This window comes from Neomonachus schauinslandi, chromosome 2 (assembly GCF_002201575.2).
Source record: "Neomonachus schauinslandi chromosome 2, ASM220157v2, whole genome shotgun sequence".
NCBI classification, from domain to species: domain Eukaryota; kingdom Metazoa; phylum Chordata; class Mammalia; order Carnivora; family Phocidae; genus Neomonachus; species Neomonachus schauinslandi.
Window position 1 is genome coordinate 117,083,581 of NC_058404.1, and position 19,648 is coordinate 117,103,228.

General features: G+C 46.4%; 1 protein-coding gene across 1 annotated transcript in view; it reads right to left on the reverse strand.

Annotated features, from left to right (window-relative positions):
* Window positions 1-19,648, reverse strand: part of ARHGEF38 (Rho guanine nucleotide exchange factor 38) — a 125,906-nt gene that overhangs the window by 42,698 nt on the left and 63,560 nt on the right. Inside the window, exon 4 of the mRNA XM_044913089.1 lies at window positions 3,944-4,199. Coding sequence (XP_044769024.1) covers window positions 3,944-4,199 — 256 coding nt within the window. The remainder of the gene's footprint in view (window positions 1-3,943; window positions 4,200-19,648) is intronic.

Here is a 19,648-nt window from a genome sequence, read left to right on the forward strand (position 1 = left end):
TTCTTTCTTTCTTTCTTTCTTTCTTTCTTTCTTTCTTTCTTTCTTTCCTCATCCTTCCCTTTCTCCTTTTTTCTTCCCTTCCTTCCTTTCTTTTATAAAAGGAAGGATAAAGAGCTTAATGGAGACAGGCAGCAAAAGAAAGCTGGTTTTCTCAGAGGTGATTTATGCACTTGGCTGGTGTGCAGGACCCTGTTTAAGAGCAACACCTTAGAATCAGCCTGTATGGGTTTGGATCAGGCTGTGCTACAGACTTGGACAGGTTATGACTTGGACAAATTATGTTTACTCTCTGAATCTCTTTCCTCGCCTATAGAATGGGGACGATAATAGATTCAATTTCAGAGGGTCATTATAAAAATTAAAGGGGTAGTGTGTGTGTGTAGTACATATACAGTAAATGCTCAAAATAGAGCAGTTATTGTGAATTTGTTAGAGGAATGGAAAGTGAAATTTCAGGTTCTAGGTAAATTAATTTTGCTATTTATTCCACTAATGTTTCCTGAGATTCTCTGAAAGGCAAGCAATGGAGTTTAGGGAAATAAAATATTTCCTTATATGTCATAATAGAAAGAATTGGCCATTATTCCTGTTAAAAACTGAATTGGATGGGGCGCCTGGATGGCGCATGGGGTTAGGCATCCGACTCTTGGTTTCAGTGCAGGTCGTGATCTCAGGGTCGTGGGATTGAGCCCTGTGTGGGGCTCTGTGCTCGGTGCTTGAGATTCTCTCTCCCTCTCTCTCTGCTCCTCTTCCCCCACTCTCTCTCACTATCTCTCTCTCTCTCTAAAATAAATAAATAAATAAATCTTTAAAAAAAACTCAATTAGATAATACTATAAATTATACTATATCTTCTTTTTTTTCCTTTTAATTTTTTTATTGTTATGTTAATCACCATACATTACATCATTAGTTTTAGATGTAGTGTTCCATGATTCATTGTTTGTGCATAACACCCAGTGCTCCATGCAGAATGTGCCCTCCTCAATACCCATCACCAGGCTAACCCATCCTCCCACCCCCCTCCCCTCTAGAACCCTCAGTTTGTTTTTCAGAGTCCATCGTCTCTCATGGTTCGTCTACCCCTCCGATTTCCCCCGCTTCATTCTTCCCCTCCCGCTACCTTCTTCTTCTTTTTTTTTTCTTAACATATATTGCATTATTTGTTTCAGAGGTACAGATCTGGGATTCAATAGTATGACTATATCTTCTTAAAGCAACTTGTATTAATTGTATCCAGGCATGTAAGGAATCCTTTTTGATATTATAATAAAATTGCATCTGTAACTGATGACTCAAGTAGATATTGAACAATAGTTGGATTTAATCACCCACTCCGTCACTTGAAAATGTATATTAAGCATCCACCATACACCCCAGCACTATGTTAAGATGATTTGGGAGACACAGAAAAAATATGTGATGGGGTCTGCTCTCAAAGACACTGCAAATTTGGGATTGACAACGATTTCGGACTGAACTGATTGGGAGTTACACGGACCTACCAATCTGGACCTATTATAGTAACGAGAGTCTGTCATTCTTCCTACAGAAATAGAATGCCCTTTGTATTTTCAACATGCTTTGCCCACATTAACCACTTAATTCCCTATATGTATGGAGAGATAAGTGGTTATTTATCCCTATTAAATAAGGATGGACAAATCTGAGTTTGAAACAAATAAATGACTTTCCCACAGTCCTGTCCAGTAGAGACTAAGCCGGGATTAGAGGCTATATTCTCCTCAGTTTTACTTAGGTGTTATTAGCTCTCCACACGTCAGAGCTTTGCTGGACGGACATGTACAAAGTGATGCAGTTGGAAAGAACACTGAACTCAGAATCAGAAATCACTGTTGTCTAGGGTTTGGGGAGCAACTGAGTTGATTCTCATCACTCCTGAGGATGAATTTGAGAGTTAAATGGAATGTAGACATAAAAAACACCTGGAATGAACTAGCTGCTTAATAAACATCACTCATCTCTTAATGCTACCTTACTCTCTCTAGAATTAAAACATTAGTACTTCTAAAATCACATTCTGTTCTAATTTATATCCAGCTAGTAAAAGACTTTTCTTAGACTACATGTGTGTGTGCATGTGTGTATGTGTCTTATTTTTTTTTTTTAACAGGGCTTTTCTTTGGACTTGTAAGGAAACACTGTCTATGAGCATCCTGGAACTGAAGGGATGAGGGATTTTTGTTTTGTTCCTGGGATTAAATTGAAGAATTGATCCTTCTACCAGTGTAATTCTTGCAGATCTGGTCTTCAAGACAGTTAGCAACACACACAATAAGGAACGAAGTAGTTACAAGAAGAGAAAATAAAATAGGATAGTAACCTAAATTTAGGGTTGGGCAGGAGATGAGGAGAGCCTCCCAGTAATAGAGCCAGATGGCAAATGAGAGCGAGGGCTTTGGCTGGGGGAGGGTATTACCACCCAGAAGTGGGAGCGAGTGAGTGGCAGGCCCAGAGGAAGATCAGCAGCAAGTCAAGAAGAGAGGATCTGGATACACATAGCCCACCACAAGATGGGATTGTAAATATATGTGCTCACTACAAAGCAGTTTAGAGTAGAGACAAAGAAAGGAAGAGGTAAGGACGACCTCATAAATCTGCAATAGGATCAAGTCAGAAAGTCAAAAAACAAGGGACAAAGACATTTATTTTGCACACAATGAAACCATTAATTGTAAATTCATACATACACATATATATTTTAACAGAAATGGTGTCATTTGAAAGAATTTATAGCTCTCTCCTTAACTGCAGAGTCAATTTTTTTTACTCTTTTCCAAGTAAAATTCTGTTGGGGCTCTAATAACAATTATTGAAGTTAAAAGATACTTAAGCACTTTAATTGAAAGTCATTTATTCACCCAAAGGCCAAGTACAACACTGGTAGGCAGAATATTTGATTCCCCTCCCAGCCCTACCAATGTCTTCTGCTTCATAATAATGCAGATAAAGCCATGTGTCTTGCAGCAAAACGGTGCTTCTGTTTCCACAGTAACATGACTCTGGGCTGCGTTTCCTTAGTGGTGAAGGACAACTGCTCGGTCTAATGGATGTGGGTTTGAACGGATGATTAGGAGTGGAGGAAGGACTGAGCCAAGACCGGTGAAGGTAATTTCACTTCTGGCTGCCTGTCACAAAAGCACCAGAACAGTATAAAATAAATATAACTACCGTGTGCTTTTTAAAAAATTTTTTAAAAATTTTTAAAAAATTCCGCAACCCAAGAATTTCCATACTGGCTTTCCCCTGTTAAGGAACCTGGACTGGATCACCTGATGGAAGAACCAAGTGGCACCCAGAGATCTTGGATAGGAGGTTTATTTAATGCCGGTGGGCTCAGAGGAGAGTGGTCTCCAAAGGTCTGAACCCCGAGCACAAACAAAGGGGGCAATTTATACACTTCTACTTCCGCATACTGGGCACTTCTGGTGCGTGCAAGAAGCTGGGCAGGGAGGAGAACCCGGAAGAGCCCCAGGGCAAGGACTGGGACTCCCTCGCTGGCTCGGTCGGCCATCTTAGGACACAGATTTTCCTTACCATTCTCCCCCTTTGATGCCCCTTTAAACACCTAATTTAGGTGTTTAACATCTCCATCTTCTAAGGGGCGATAGTGAGTAAGGAGTAACTGGAGCCTAATTTTAGCAATTTGAGTAGTAATAAACCTAGAATACAAGGACCAAATGCCACTATGAGGAAAAGCAATAGGAGGGGGCCGACGAGGGGGCGAACCAAGGGAACCACTGTGAGAGGGTATCCCACCAAGTTGTCTGCTGGAGTGTTTCCCACCCGGTGACATATTTCTTCCTGTAATTGGGTCAGAGTTTCTTGGACCACCCCCGACTCATTAGCATAGAAACAACATTCCTCCTGTAGGAAGAGGCAGAGCCCCCCTTGCGCGGCCGTGAGAAAGTAGAGCCCGCACCTGTTTTGGAGGACCACTGAGGCCAGTGAATCGAGTCGGCGCTGCAGGGCCAGGGCCGGCTGAGTGAGGGCAGAAAAATCCGCCATGAGTTGTTGAGTTAACCCCTGGTACTGAACCTGAGACCTCCCAACGCCAGTGGTGCCGAGGGCAACACCTAATGCGGCCAGCAGGCTCACGACAAGAGGGATGGCTGCGGGGGAGCGTCGAGGGCGGCTAGGAGGTTTCCATATGAGTGGGGCATCGCTCCCGGGGAGGACTGAAAGATCAGGTAAGAGACTAACAAGCGTGCATGATTGATCCTGCGGGGTGATGCAGATGTATACAACTATACAGTGATTGTTAGGGCAAGAGGGTGGGGTGGCCTTGCGTGACAAGGAAATCCTGATGTCACTGCGCTGTTTGAGGCACCAGCTGGTGGACCATTGTTCCATTCCCGGCCAAGTTGCCACCCATGACTCATCCCCAGGCTTGCGAGCAGAACTGAGGGCAGGTGTTTGGCTGTTGAGGCGTAGGGCCCCCACAGATGTAGATATCTACCAGCTGGTAACCAGAGTGAGGGCCATGGTAGGAACACCATCTATGAGGTTCCCAGGAGGTATCAAGAAGCTGGCATCCATCAAAATGGATGTTAACCTTCGGTGTGTGTCCATCCCAGATGGAAGAAGTCAGTGGGGGCATTGGTGCAGGATTGAGGGGGGTAAGCTGGAAAGTCCATTTGCCAATAATGGTGATAATGAGAGTTTGCACCCCTTGCCTGGCCAGGCAAGCTAGAGGCAGTGCGGAGGAACAGCACACCAGGTAGCAGAAGACTAGGACTGACTAGGGCTAGGAAAACCATGGTGAAATGCACTCAGGAGTAGAAGCAGAGGGCCAGTAAAAGTGGGATCTATGACCTTAGGTAGAGGGAGCCATCATGGCTAACCCATCAGCAGATGAAACTTGTGGACAGTAAGTGCAGTAATACACCCTAGGGACACCCAGTAAGCAATGACAATAGCAAGCCTCTGGGGGAAAGTCCAGTCAGGAGGGGCAACAGTGTAGAGTCCGACTCCCAAGATGAGAGAAATCATGCTGATGAGAGCCGGGGACCATGGTGAGCAGGTGTCCATCAGTCTGTGGGGTCTCGTCGAAGGTGAAGCTGGAGTGGGTTCGTGAAGTCTGGCTGGACTCTCCACTGGTGCGGCTCCTAGTCAGAATGATGAGCTTTCTTCACTCTGGAGTGATGGACCCATGGGGTGACACCTGAGGCCTCTAGATCTTTGAAGGGGGTTGCTCCCATCCTTTGGACACCTGGCAGGGGCCATGGTGCAGACCGAGCATTATCTTTAGCACATGTTATGCACCGTTCACTAGTTGCTCAGCAGAGTGCAGGCAGCTGACTGATGTAGTAGTGCTTCTTGAGAAGGGCCTCTAATGCAATTTTCCCAGATGAGTGAGTTGGTGGTATTCCTTGACTAGATGCCCTCCAGTTGCTCTTGGAACAAAGAGGTGCCCGTCTGGCATCATCCATCATCCCTTTTCAGTCAGGGTGGCCCCCTCAGCCATGGCCCATTCTTTTTCCTTTTTAGTGTAACTGGGCAGAGGGACTTCTTCTGGGGGTGTGAGGGCCATGGTGAGGGAAGGAGCTTTGTTCACATCCTCACTGGCTGCTTCATCTGCCAGACGATTTCCCCACGCTATGGGGTCATCTCCTTTCTGGTGTCCCTTACAGTGCAGGATTGCTACTTCCTCTGGAAGCCAGACAGCTTCGAGGAGTCTCAGTATCTCCTCCTTGTTCTTGATAGCTTTTCCTGCTGCGGTTAGGAGGCCCCTTTCCTTGTAGATGGCTCCATGTATGTGTACAGTAGCAAAGGCATACCGAGAGTCAGTATAGATGTTGACTCGCTTGCCTTCACCAAGGGTGAGGGCTCGGACTAAGGCATATAATTCAGCCTATTGAGCTGACCATCCAGCTGGTAATGCCTTAGCTTCTAAGACTTCAGTGGTTGTGGTTACTGCATAACCCACTTTCTGGACATCCTCCTGTAGGTAACTGCTGCCTTCGCTGAACAGCATGAGCTCTGGATTCTTTATGGCTTGATCCTGCAGATCTGGATGGCTTGCGTAGACTTCATCAGTCACCTCAGGGCACTCATGATCTGGTTCCCCCTCCTCCGTGGGGAGAAAGTTTGCTGGATTTAATGTCCTTACTGTTTCGAGGGTGACCCATGAGTTTTCGCAGAGGAGCCCTTGGTATTGTGCTAGCCGAGAGTTGGAAAGGAAGCGGTGTCCCTGTGCGTTCATGAGAGACACAATTGCATGAGGAAACTTAACGTTAAGTTCTTGCCCCAGGGTAAGTTTGTCCTCCTCCTTGATGAGTAGGACTGTGGCTGCCAGTGCCCTGAGACATGGTGGCCATCAAAATGCCACGGGGTCCAGCTTCTTTGACAGGTAAGCAACTGGCCGTTGCCAGGGTCCAACAGTCTGGGTGAGTACCCTGAGCACTATTTTTTCCTTTTCATGCACAAAGAGATTGAAAGGTTTTCGACATCTGGTAGGCCCAGGGCTGGAGCCTACCCCAGGGTGGTCTTTATCTCTGTGAAAGCGGCTTCTGCTCCCTCAGTCCAGGCCGGGGGTTCTCGATCTGGTCCCCCTAAGAGATCATAAAGGGGTCTTGCTATTGCCGAGAACCCAGGGATCCAGATGCAGCAGAATCCTGCAGCCCCCAGGAATTCTTGTAGGCCCCTTTTTGTCTGGGGCTGTGGCAGGGAGATGATGACCCTTTTCCTCTCCAGCCCTAGTTCTCTTTTCCCCTGGGTGAGGAGGAAACCAAGGTATTGGACCAGTTGTTGGCAGATTTGTGCCTTCTTCCATGAGGCTCGGTATCCTGAGTGACAGGAGCAGTAGGAGGGCCTTTGTGCCTTTTGTGCAGTCTTCTTGTGTGTCATTGGTGAGGAGGAGGTCATCCATATACTGGAGGAGGGTGCATCATGTGGCCTCTCTTGCAAAGCTGGTGAGGTCCGCAGCCAGGGCTTCCCCAAAGACGGTTGGTGAGTTTTTAAACCCCTGTGGGAGGCACGTCCAAGTCAGTTGCATCTGGTGCCCTGTATCAGGCTCAGACTATTCAAAGGCAAATAGTGGCTGGCTCTGGGGAGCTAAGTGGAGACAGAAGAAGGCATCCTTCAAATCTAGGCAAGTGAACCATCTGGCCGACCCTGGGATTTGTCCGAGGAGGGTGTATGGATTTGGGACCATTGGGCAAAGAGAGATGGTCACCTTGTTGATGGCCTGCAGGTCTTGAACTGGTTGGTATCCCCCTCCTGGCTTCTTGACTGGCAGGAGTGGGGTATTCCAGGCCGACTGGCCCTCAACTAGAATACCTGCTTCTTTGAGTTTGGTCAGATGTTCTTGGATGCCGATCTTAGCTTCTTGTGGAAGGGATATTGCCTTTGCCTCTGAGGTTGGGCTCCTGGGATCAGTTCAACAATGATAGGGGCCCGATTCCAGGCTAGTCCGTGTGGGTTGTTTTCAGCCCATATTGAAGGGAAGGTGAATCTGAACTCTGGCGGGCTGCTCGGTTGGGCCTGGGCACAGTATAGCCTCCATTCTTCTTCCCTTGGCATGGTAATTGCTAGTATTAGAGACCCTGTCTCCTCTTGCCTTGGGTTCAATCGGAGGCTAGTGTGTCTGGTGGGCTCAAAGATTATCTGAGCCCTAAGCTTGGAGAGTATGTCTTGGCCCAGGAGAGGGATGGGGCAATCACGCAGATAAAGGAATTCATGTTGGACCTTGTGGCCCCTGAGTTTGCACTGGCGAGTCTGGCAAAAGGGCTGTTGTATCGCCCGTGTCCCCGTGGCCCCAAGGATGGTCATAGTCCTTTTGCTGAACAGGGCCACTGGGGAGGTGACAACAGAGAGCTCGGACCCAATATCAACCATGAAAGTCACTGGTTGGCCCCCCACCTTCATTCTGACCTTGGGCTCATGGGAGCCAAGGAGAAAGAGCCCGGTTCCCCTCAGTCTGAGTCCATTCCTGCAAGGCCTATGAGGTCCTCCTCTTGGGGTTCTTCCTTGTAGCAGCTGGGCTTCTGAGCCTTTCCCCGGTTGGGACATTCATTTTTCCAATGCCCTTTCTCCTTACAGTAGGCACATTGATCCCTTGCCAAGGGAGTTCTGGGTCTCCCTCCTTTCAGTGGTCAGAATCTCCCTGCCTTTGTGTTGTCCTTTTCTTTCAGGGCGGCAGCGAGGAGGCTGACTTTCTTTTTCATCTTTTTGTCAGCTTCCCGTTCGGCTGCGACCTCCCTGTTCATGTAGACCTTATTGGCAATCTCTCTTAGTTGGTTGATGTTCATCCCGGCAAAACGCTCTAATTTCTGAAGTTTTTTTCTGATGTCTGGGGCAGCCTGAGCCTCAAAGGAGGTGTTTACCATCTGTTGGCTTTCCTGTGTCTTGGTGTCAAATGGAGTATATATCCTGTAGGCTTCACACAGTCTTTTGTAGTAGTCCCCAGGGTTGTTGAGTGACAACCGAGGATACCTTGGTCATGTTCATGGGTTTCTTAGCTCCTGCCCGGATTCCCTGGAGGAGGGTCTCCTGGTACCGGCGGATGTGGGCCTGTGTGAAGTCCTATGCTGGGTGCTCTTCAGGGGCAGCCGCATTAGCCCAGGCAGCAGGGTCAATGACTACCACTGGTGCGTGCTCTTCCAGGTACTGCCGTGCACCTTTCATTATTCTCCTCCTTTCCTCTGTGTTAAACAGGGTGTTAAACTGTTGGAAGTCTCCCCAGGTTGGCCGATGAGTCTGGAAGAGGGATTCTATGAGGTCTACCATAGCCTGTCGTTTCTCAGAGTAGGATGGGGTTTTATGTTTCCAGTTGAGGAGGTCGGTGGTGGAGAAGGGCTGACAATACATCATGGAATGGCTGGGTTGGACTGTCCCATCTTCATTGTGCCTCTCGGGTTCCTGCGTGTCTTGTACTGGCATTTGAAGGGTGCTTGCGCCCGGCCAGGGGCGCAGCCTGGCTGCTGGTCCTGGAGAAAGTGGATCCTTTGGGCCTGGGGGTGCCGGTGGATCCTCTGGGCCTGGGGGCGCTGGTGAAACTGATGGCGGCGGAGTGTCTGGAGCTGAAGGGCCAGGTGTAGACGGTCATGGGGGTACGTACGGTGGGGGCAGGCTGTCCTCGGGATCTCTGGCTAGGATTTGTGGAGGCTGGGGCTTTTGTTGATTTTCTTTAGGTCGCTTGGATGAAGCGATTAAGACCCTGGCCTGTCCCTGCCTATTGCAAGCGTATCGCACCCAGGGGGGAAGGGTCTGGGCAATTCCTAGCCAGGAGCCAATGTTTCCGTAACTGGTCAGGGTGTCCTGGTTCTCCTGTTACGACTCGCCATACTCGACGAATTGTTGGGACATCCAATGTCCCTTCTGAAGGCCACCTGACATCAAAGGTGAGCCATTCCAATTCACATAGGGTTCTCAACTTGCCGGGGTTCATCCTGACTCCATAGTCTCCTGAAAACACCTTCTTGAAATTTTTGATCATGGTCTCTAGAACCATAGGTTTACTCTGCCCTGACCCCATGGTGATGTCCCCATGAGCAGTGGTGCAGAGACAGACAAAGGGGGGGGGTGCCTCCTGAGGTGAGGAGACCAATCAGATGCCCGTCTGGCCATGTCCCAAAGGAGCTTAGGTGAGGCTTAGCCGTAGCGGTCTCAGCATTGTGACTTACAATCGGAATCTATTCTGATGCCACCCTAGGCTCTATGCCGTTCACCACTGAATTGCAGACAGGCCCACTCAGACTCTGTAGGCTTCTAGGGACCTTAAGGGTGCCCGCCCGTGGAGTCACAGAATCAGTCCGCTTGAGCAAGCCAGGTCGGACTGCAAGTTCACTCACACATTCACACTCCAGACGTTATTACATTCCCTCCCTGGGAATCCCTACCTGTGAGACCTCTAAGAGGTCTCTGGGAGGTGATCGGGCTCCCCTTCCACACCAATGGGGGTGGGCCTATCTGGGTCCTGGGGCCCCAGGCCTCACCGGAATCTGACATCGGGACCAGGTCCTCACCTGCCAAGTCTCCTTGAGTCTGGTGGGAAGAGTGGAGCAGGGCCGGCCCGAGGTGACCAGGGCAAGAGACTGCTGAAAATTAGGCAGGGCGCACCTTCTCAGTTAGGATCCCTCGTTCCATCACTGCCCCACCGTTGCCCCAAACCGGTGGCAACAATGGGCCAGTGCGGTTGAGTTTCCCGGCCAGGGAGCCAAGTGTTACGGAACCTGGACTGGATTGCCCGACGGAAGAACCAAGCGGCACCCAGAGATCTTGGAGGATGGGAGGTTTATTTAATGCCGGCGGGCTCAGAGGAGAGTGGTCTCCAAAGGTCTGAGCCCCGAGCACAAACAAAGGGGGCAATTTACACACTTCTACTTCCACATACTGGGCACTTTTGGCATGTGCGCAGAGAGGGACAGGGAGAAGAACCCGGATTGGTGTGCGTGGGAAGCAGAGCAGGGAGAAGAACCCGGAAGAGCCCCAGGGAAAGGACTGGGACTCTCTTGCTGGCTCGGTCGGTCATCTTAGGACACAGATTTTCCTTATCACACCAAAAGTAATCACCGTGCAGAGGAGTGGGGAAAAATGCACCTTTTCCCCCTTAGTTTTCTCCTTGACAAACAACTCCCCAAAATATTGAGCATGTTTTATGTCCTGGTATGGTTACTCAGGTGTTGCAAATTGTTCCCTTCACTGATGTAAATATATTCATGCTTCTCTTCTTGGCCCACCTCTTCTTTACTTCCAGACCCTCACGTCCATCCCCAAGGTATGCCATACCAAACGATATGGCCTCTATTATTCTGACCCCCATTCCAAGATGAATTTCCCCTGCAGGGCCAGGAACCCTGGGTACAAACAGTGATATTCAAGAGATCTTCGTGTCCTAGACTTTGTTTAGGAAAATGGCATAAAAGGGAATGAAGCAGTTAATTCATCCTTGTTTCGCAACAATTTAATGAGGGACTATTACGTACCAAGCACTTTGGTAGGAACGGCGGATGCAAAGAATCAACACTTCCCTCAAGGAACTTATGGAGGCCAGTAAGAGTAAACTCCCATTTACCATACTTTGTATAAAATACAGAGGGTCATCTGTTCTGCTCTTGAGGACTTGTTAGCAATTTCTGTAACAGTCTGCCCTTGAAATAGGAGCTATGACTGAACACAAAGCACCGAGACACACTGAGGGAGTGGTTTAGTATGGCTGGACAGTGCCACGTCTGTGGTAAAGTTCCAGAAGAGATTGTATTTGTAGGCAGGAGTCAAATCATGAAGGACTTTGCATGTCACTAAGGAGCTGGGACTGTAACCTGCAGGTGATGGAGAAGCACTGATGATTGATTTTAAGCAGTGGACTAACATGATTAGATTGTATTCAAGAAAGATTACTCTAGTAATTAGTCATATGAAAGGTGAAGTTTGAGGGAGGAGTTAGTGAGACTAGAAAAGAGAATCCAATTAAAAAACTTCTATAGTAACATAAGAAATAAATAATGAGGGCTTGCACAGGAAATTCTAGCACTTAAGAGAGAGTGCTCTAAAATCAACTGCCTGTTTTCAAATCCTGGTTTTACCATTTACTCCTGTGACATTTGGGAGAGTTACTTGACTTCTCTGTTCTTTAATTTCCTGATCTGTAAGATGGAACAATAATAATAGCAGGGTTGTTTGAAGATTAAATGAATTAAAATTTGTAATATATCAGTAGCTGGCACATGCAAATGCCCAATTGATGTTAGTTATAACCACTGGAAACAAAAGCAGGGAGGACAGAGAAGAAGGCAAGAAAATGGACATTGACTTATGTGAGGGATGAAGGGGAGAATTCCAAGCATATCCCAGGATTCTGGTTTCAGTAAGAGTGTGGATTGACAATGATGATAAGAAACAGAGAGTTTATGTGGAAAGACAATGAGTTTAATTTTAGATGTACCGAGTTGGGTCACCCAAAATATGTTTAAGTGGAGACATCCTTTATGGAATTGGGTATGTGAGTCTGGGATTCAAGAAAAAAGGATCTGGAGAAGAGATGTAGGTACATGAAACTCAGGACACAGAAGCCATGACTTTGATATGATCATGCAAGAAAATCTACAGAGTCAGAAGGGGCGTGAGGACCAAATGCTGGGGCACACTAACATTGAGGGGAGCCTAGAGGAAAAAGAGTCTGCAGAAGAGCTTGAGAAGGCTCAGTCAGAGAAAAGGGAGGGAAACTAGGATTGGTATCAACCAAGCCAAAGGCAAAATAGTGAGAAATATGGCAAATAAGTCTGTGGATGGCAGAGCGTGCCATTGTCCCCCAGTATCAGTACTCCCCTTGAAGCAATAACATTTTTGCCTGCAACAAAATAAAAACTACATTTCCTAGCCCCCCTTGCAATAGGGGTGGCCATGTAACTAAAGTCTGCAGAAAGTTGTCCTGTGACAATATCCAGGAACTTTAAGAGGCAGATAGCTCATCATTTACCCCTTCTTCTCCATATTTTCCTTTGTTCTGCTGGACATTAGCTTGTCCATGAAGATAAGGCTAAGTGTGAGCTGGAAGAGGCTTGTATCCCAGAGGACTTTGACGAGCCGAGCTGCCATGTAGACTTAAAATACATGCCTTTAGGCCATTACACAATAGAGAAATGGACATCTCTTATTTAGGCTAGTAATGTTCTGTTTTGTTTGCTGTTTCTACCAGTAGAACTTAATTCTAATCAACACACTGTTTCTTCTTCTTCCATAAAAAAATATTTTTGGAGGAATCATGACAGTTCAAGTGACCCTCTTTACTACGCATAAAATCTAACTCAAAAATTCTATGCAAATGTTACATAAACTGTTACTAATGAAAAGTGTTATGGACTGGATGTTTATTTCCCTCTAAAATCCTTATGTTGAAGCCCTAAATAACCACCTCCCCATGGTATTTGGAGGTGGGACTTTCGGGAGATAATTGGGTTTAGATTAGATCACAACTGTGGAGCTGCCATGATGGGATTAGTGCCCGGTGACAAGAGGAAGAGACATCAGAGCTTTCTCCATCCACCATGTGAAGATACAGTGGGAAGGTGGCTGCTTGCAAACCAGGAAGAGGGCTCTCACCAGGAATCAGGCACCTTGATCTGGACTTCCTAGCCTCCGGAACAGTGAGAAATCAATGTCTGTTTTTTTAACCACCAAGTCTATGGTCATTTGTTATGGCAGCCTGAGATGACCAAGACACAGAGTTACTTGTATTACCAAGAAAAAAATAAGTAATACATTCAACTCTAAAAACCAACTACAGTGATATGAAAACAGCATTTTGGTTAAAATTTTAAGCATAAATCATGGTCGAAGATATATCCCCAAAGTTCTGTAGTTCTAAGTAAAACTTGTTTGTCAAGACAGAGTATTCACAACACAGAGAAGAGAGTGTGAAGGTTTTGAGGACAAAGGGTGGGTATGACCTACTCATTAGAAAGAATGTCCAAGATCTGGGTGAGATAATATGAGTCTCTGTCTGTCACTCCTCTGAGGGACACTCACAACTGAGTATACCTGCCATCCCCAGATGAAAGAGCTTTGCTGGCAGCTTTTATCAGGAGGTCCAAGGAAAGCTCCCTAGTTTGCTTAGGCTCCCTGGATGAGAGCCCAGCTTCTGGGACTGAGCAAGGCAATGGATGCCAAATGCCAGGTCATGGATACATTTCCTTCCTTTCTTTCCTAGTGCCCTTCTGCTCTCCAGGACAGGGTGAAATGAGGAGGGCAAGTGAGAAGAAAGAGGGGGGAAGAGTAAATGCTGCTTACAGAAATCACTATCCTTGGCCTTTAGTCTCATTTAGTTCCTACCTAGCCTGGGAATAAGACTACAACTGAGAATACCCTAGTGACCCCGGTTAGGGTTATGGAATTCAAACCAAATACAGGTGGCAGGTGGTGCATGCAACCATGGATTAACAAAAGCAAATCCCTTGGGTGTCAATTTTATGAAGACATTTGGAAAAAACCCATTTTCATAGAAAGGAGTAGAATGGAAAATTTTCAGGAGTTCTTAAGATAAAATGAGACTTCAAAGTTGTTTCATGTCTGTGGCAGTAGCTTCAGGTAACAACTCTACATTCCCTGGGGCTCCTATTTCTCTTCTGGTATCAGGAATATTTTGGTAAAAAATTCTCAGAAGCTCTAGAGTAAGATAAGTTCAGAAAAAATGGATTTGACAATGAGATTTGACAATTCTGAGGTCTCTGGTGACATGGTAACAGCAATTTCAGAGGCGTAGTGTGAAGCAGGATGGAGAAGTGAGGAAGTGGGACCAGTAAGGCTGGCTAAACATGAAGAGAAAAAAGAGAAAGGAGGACAGCCACAGTGGGGTGTGGGGGCCATTGCTGTGTCGAGTGCCAGGAGGACAATATGACCAGTGTGATAGGGTCTAGGAAAGGACAGGCCTTTCTACAGCTGAGGCAGCACCCACCCAACACATCTGGCAGTTGGAGGTCCCTGGCAGCAGGGCAGGACTAACTGGGGAGCATCAGTGGGCACAGAGGAAGAGTTAGGGTCTCCTTCTGACTGTGTCCAGAGTTAGTGATGGCATTTGGGGCAAATCAGGCTCTCGCAGTGAGGTGGTTGGATTGGATGCTCTTTAAGTATTGCTCCAGTGCTAACATTCTAGAATACCACTGTTTATTTTGATGATAACTCATGGTCTCTTCCCAAACCTTTTTGACTTCCTGGATATTTAACTCTAGGTGGAGATTTTTGTTAACAAGTGGCACATTAGGAAAACACTAGCTCTCTGAGAGTTGAAAGCTAAAAGGTTTCTGTGGGCTGGATTAGGAAGAGGTACAATAACTTTTCCCTCCTCAAGGCGGGTAGCACCGATGACCCTGTTCTTAGGCCGACCAACCCATGACTCTCGATTTCTCTCACCTTAGTATATACCTCTCTTGAGAGTGCGAGCCTCTGCTGCAGCTAGTTGCTCTATCCTGCCTGCCAGCCTCTGAAGATGACACAGGACAAACCACAGGCAGACGTGGTGACAACCACAGGAACAACGATCACCATGATCCTTCTGTGCATCAGCCAGGGTCCTGGACAATCCTCATTATCTCCAACATTCATTGCATTCAGTCAGTGCTGCTGAGGACACTGCCCTAGGCGCTGATGAAGCATCAGCAATGAAACAGATAAGAATTCCTCTCCTCCTGGAGCTTATGTTCTAATGGGAGTATTCCTCATGTCTTGTACCCTTGGAGGACTTGCTATTCCCATTTGAAATATGAACAGATGACTGTGGCATCCATTGCTAGCTGCTTATTCATTCTTCTTTGTTCCAAACTAACAAAAGTTAGACCGGCAATGCACCCACTTAAAAATACTGACCTTTCTCCAATGTCTGGTATCAGGGGTGGCCAAGGATGTGTGCAAGTGCGTATTTGTGTGTGAATGTGTTTGTGTGTGAAATGGAATCATGAGATATAGGTTGAAGTCACTGGGAAGGGCTTTTGTTCCTCCCAAATGAAAAAAAAGAAAGCCTCGGGAGGAGGTGGTTTTGCTGTTACTGCCTGCAGGAAGCCGCTCTTGACAGTGCAGCAGCCATCGTGAGGCCAGGAGGCCACGCACCACACATCACCACACGTCAAGTACTAGGAAGGAAAAGGCTGCGAGGAGCCAGCACGCAGCTGCCCCAGTTCTGGACTACTGAATTATGGATTTCTTGTTCTGGGAGGAAAAAGTCCCTTTTTTGGTTAAGTCCTCTTGGTGAGGTTTCTGACCTCTTGGTGAGGTTTCTGACGGCAAGTGCCGTCCTCACTGATCTGAGTGACCCGGCCCCGGCCGCAGAGCTCGTGGTGACAGAGCTGGAATGAAAACGCAGATTCGTTTCCCACCAAAGGCCACATTCCCTCTGGGCTACAGCGCACCTTGAAGGTTTGCAACCCCGCAAATGTACTTCTCACTTTCACTCCCTGGCCATTGGGAAAGTGTTCAGGGGTTCAGAGAACTCCTACATTTTTAGGAGTTAGGACTTTATTTCTACATGTATTCTGCACAATATTTGATTTTTCACAGCTCCATTCAGATCTGCCTGCACAGCTAAGCCACGGACTTCCGTGAGTTGACCCCATAGCACAGCATCCTGGGGCTTCTCATTCTCCTCAGAGAACAGAACAGTAGAACGTGTTACTACGCCACCCTGGCTTTATTTTTATTACAAGAAATAGGTCCTTGTAGCCCTGGGACCCAGCTTGACCACACTCAAGGGGTTGGAAGACCAAGCCCACATTGTATTCTGCTGTCCACTGCCTCCTGCTGATTTGTCCTCTCCTGTATGGATTGCTTATGCTTGACCTCCGCCCCCCCCCCCAAAAAATTCCCTTTTTTTCCCTGTCACATTCTCTGAAGCTGATAGCTTTTCTATTACTGCTAACATTTAGAATAAAATGCCCAGACCTTTCAGCTGCTGCATCTGGGTTTTGCCCCTACTGGCTTCACACATTCTAGGATGCAGGTCTGGGGTGCTCCCAACCTGTCCCCACCGGCCAGAATTAACTAGATTGAGCCTACCTGTGTTCTGAGTATAATACACACACATACACACACACGCACAGACACGCATGCACACACACACTCTTTAGAAAAATTATTCAGGTGAGCTATTTTGTGGCATCTCCCACATGGCAACATGACACGAATTATCAGTGACTAATGCTCTTCTCACAAAATCACTGCTAAAGGCATAGATTCCTGCTTCAGGGACATACAAGAGACACTCCTTTAGGAGAACAAAGTACCGCTGTAGAACAACACTGCATCACCACTTCACCTTCAAAGAACAGAAAGCTCTAAATTGTCTTTATCTCAAAGGATAAACTCACCCTCAGGAAAAGGCAAATGAGAAATTGTAATTCCTTTACCACAAGCTTCTTTCAGCTCTGGTTCTCAGTATAGTGTGCAGGAGGTAAGCACCTAAAGTAGACTCAAACATAGTCATAACTCTGTCTTTTTTTTTTTTTTTTATAACGCTCTGAAACATTACAGCATCGTTGCAAATGTAGATAAGAGGATACAGGCTCCCTTTGGGTTATCTGTCTATGTGACAGACCGCCTCAAAACTTAGTACCTTAAAACAATCGTTTTGATTTTCTCTCACAATTCTGTGGGTTGGCTGGGATCAGTTCTTCTGCTCCCCTTGATGCCCAGGGCTGAACTGACTGGATGGTTCAAGATGGCTCATTCACAAAGCTGGTGCCTTGGCAGGGACAGCGGGAAGGCTGGCCTCAGCTGGGAGGCTGAGACAGCTGGGCCACTTTCTCACCCGACATAGTCTCAGGTCTAGTCTCTTTCCGTGTGACCTCTCCATGGGATATTTCTAGCAGGGTAGCTGGACTTCTTAAATGCAAGTTCCTCAAATCACTAAGGTAGAAACTGCCAGGCTTTCTTAAGGCTGAAACCCCCAGTCCCTGACACAGCGTCACTTCTACTGCATTGTAGGATTTAGTGACTCTCAGGGATATAGCGCTAGATTGCACAGCAGGGTGAATACCAGGGGGCATGGTCTATTGAAGGCCATCTTTGGAAAGTGTCTGCTGCATTGCTGTTCATTGCTGTTCACTTTATCAAATGTGGAAATGATACTTGATATGTTCAATCATGCTTTATAGAAGAAAACATGTTGCCTTATTAGATCTATGAATCATCAAGATGCATAGATATTGGGAGCATCTAGAAACTAAACACATCCAGGGAATCTGATTGTTTGAAAAACATGATCAAGACCTCTGGGGGGAAAATCACATTTTATTCTGTGATTACATACATAAGAAATCAAGCTTTGTAAATAGATGCGTAAATTTAATATTCTCAGGATAACAAATTAGTAATCTCATGTGTTAGGTATTTATTAAGAATAGGCATCGGGCCATCATTATTTATACATGATTTTACTTAATCTTCACAAATACTCCATGGGGTGGGTATAATTACCTCAAATTTCCACATGAAAAACTGAAGTCCAATGAGATTTTGTAACTTGCCTAAGATGAAACATCTAGTAATCGGATGAGCCAGGATGTAAACCAATGTCAACCTGATATCGAAACCCTTGTGTTCTTTTTTTTTTAAGTTTTTTTTTTTTAATTTATTTGCGAGAGAGAGAATGAGAGACAGAGAGCATGAGAGGGAGGAGGGTCAGAGGGAGAAGTAGACTCCCTGCTGAGCAGGGAGCCTGATGTGGGACTCGATCCTGGGACCCCAGGATCATGACCTGAGCCGAAGGCAGTCGCTTAACCAACTGAGCCACCCAGGCACCCCAGAAACCCTTGTGTTCTTAAACCCTACACCAGCATTTTGCCTGTTTTGTCTTTGCTCTCTCTTTTCTTAAATTGTTACAGAGTGATCTTCAGTTTAAGTGGAAACAAGAGCCACATCTCATACTCCTATTTCTGAAGATTTAGAACCCATTTCCTATTTAGACAGCCTGCCGCAGTCAAGATTTTAAAATCCAGTTTCTATCTTGGCATGATAGTCCAGACAATTCCCCAGGGCTCTCATATCTACAGACATATGCCTCTGTGCTTAAACTTGAACCTCATCCAAACCCCAAGGTTATTATTGAGTAAAATCCTCCTCCTGGTTTATCTAGGTACCTGGAAAGTTTCCCTTTGGCACTAGAGCAGTGAATCACAACCTCTCATTCGTTCCATCTAAGGACAGAGAAATGGGACACCCGTGCTTTTCATTTTGGCAATGTCCCACCAAAAATCAGGTTATCCTATGAAATGTAAGAGCTTTGGTGAAAGACCGGGGCAGGGTGGGGGGTGGGTAGAAACTGTCAGTGAACTCTGTACTGATATGGCTATACCGTGTATGGGTCATGGAAGTCTCCTTGAAAGTGTGCTCCAGCCACATTAGATTGCTCTCCTTTATGAGAATTTCCTATACTCTCCTGCCTTGGGGCCTCTATGCCATTTGTCATTTAGAAAGTCCTTTGCTTCAGGACACCTGGGTGGTACAGTCCGTTAAGCCCCCAGCTCTTGGTTTCCGCTTGGGTCATGATCTCAGGGTCATGAGATCGAGCCCTGTGAGATAGATCGCCCTGTGTTGGGCTCCCCGCTCAGCTCAGAGTTGGCTTGAGATTCTCTCTCTCTCTCCTTCTGCCCCTCCCACTCGTGCTCTCTCTCTCTCTCTCTTTAAAATAAATAAATAAATCTTTAAAAAAAATCATTTGCTTCAATCTCCACCTTTCTAAATCCTTCAAGTCCAAGCTCAAAATCCATTTTCCAAATCAAGTTTTTCTTCATCTAAATTGAATTAATCTCTCTCTGTGAATCTGTATTAGTTAGATTTACTGCAGAAAAAAAAAATCACCCCAAAACTTAAAGGCTTAAAACAACGCTGTTTTCTCACAATTCTCTGGATTGACAATTTGAACAAGGCTCAGCTGGGATGGCTTGTTTCCAGGTGTTGTTGTTGGGGTTTATTCATGTGTTTGTAATCCGTAACCAGAGGCCAGCTGGCTGAGGAGGCCACACTCACATGTTCAAGGCCTTGACTGTGTTGATTGAAATGACTGGGTAGTTTGAGCCTTCTCTCTCCCTGAGCAGAGAGTGGATGTCACAAGGCTATTGTAGAACATCATTTTGCCACATTTTATTGGTCAAAGCAAGCCGCAAGGCTAGCCCAGATGTCAACGATAAGGAAATTAAAA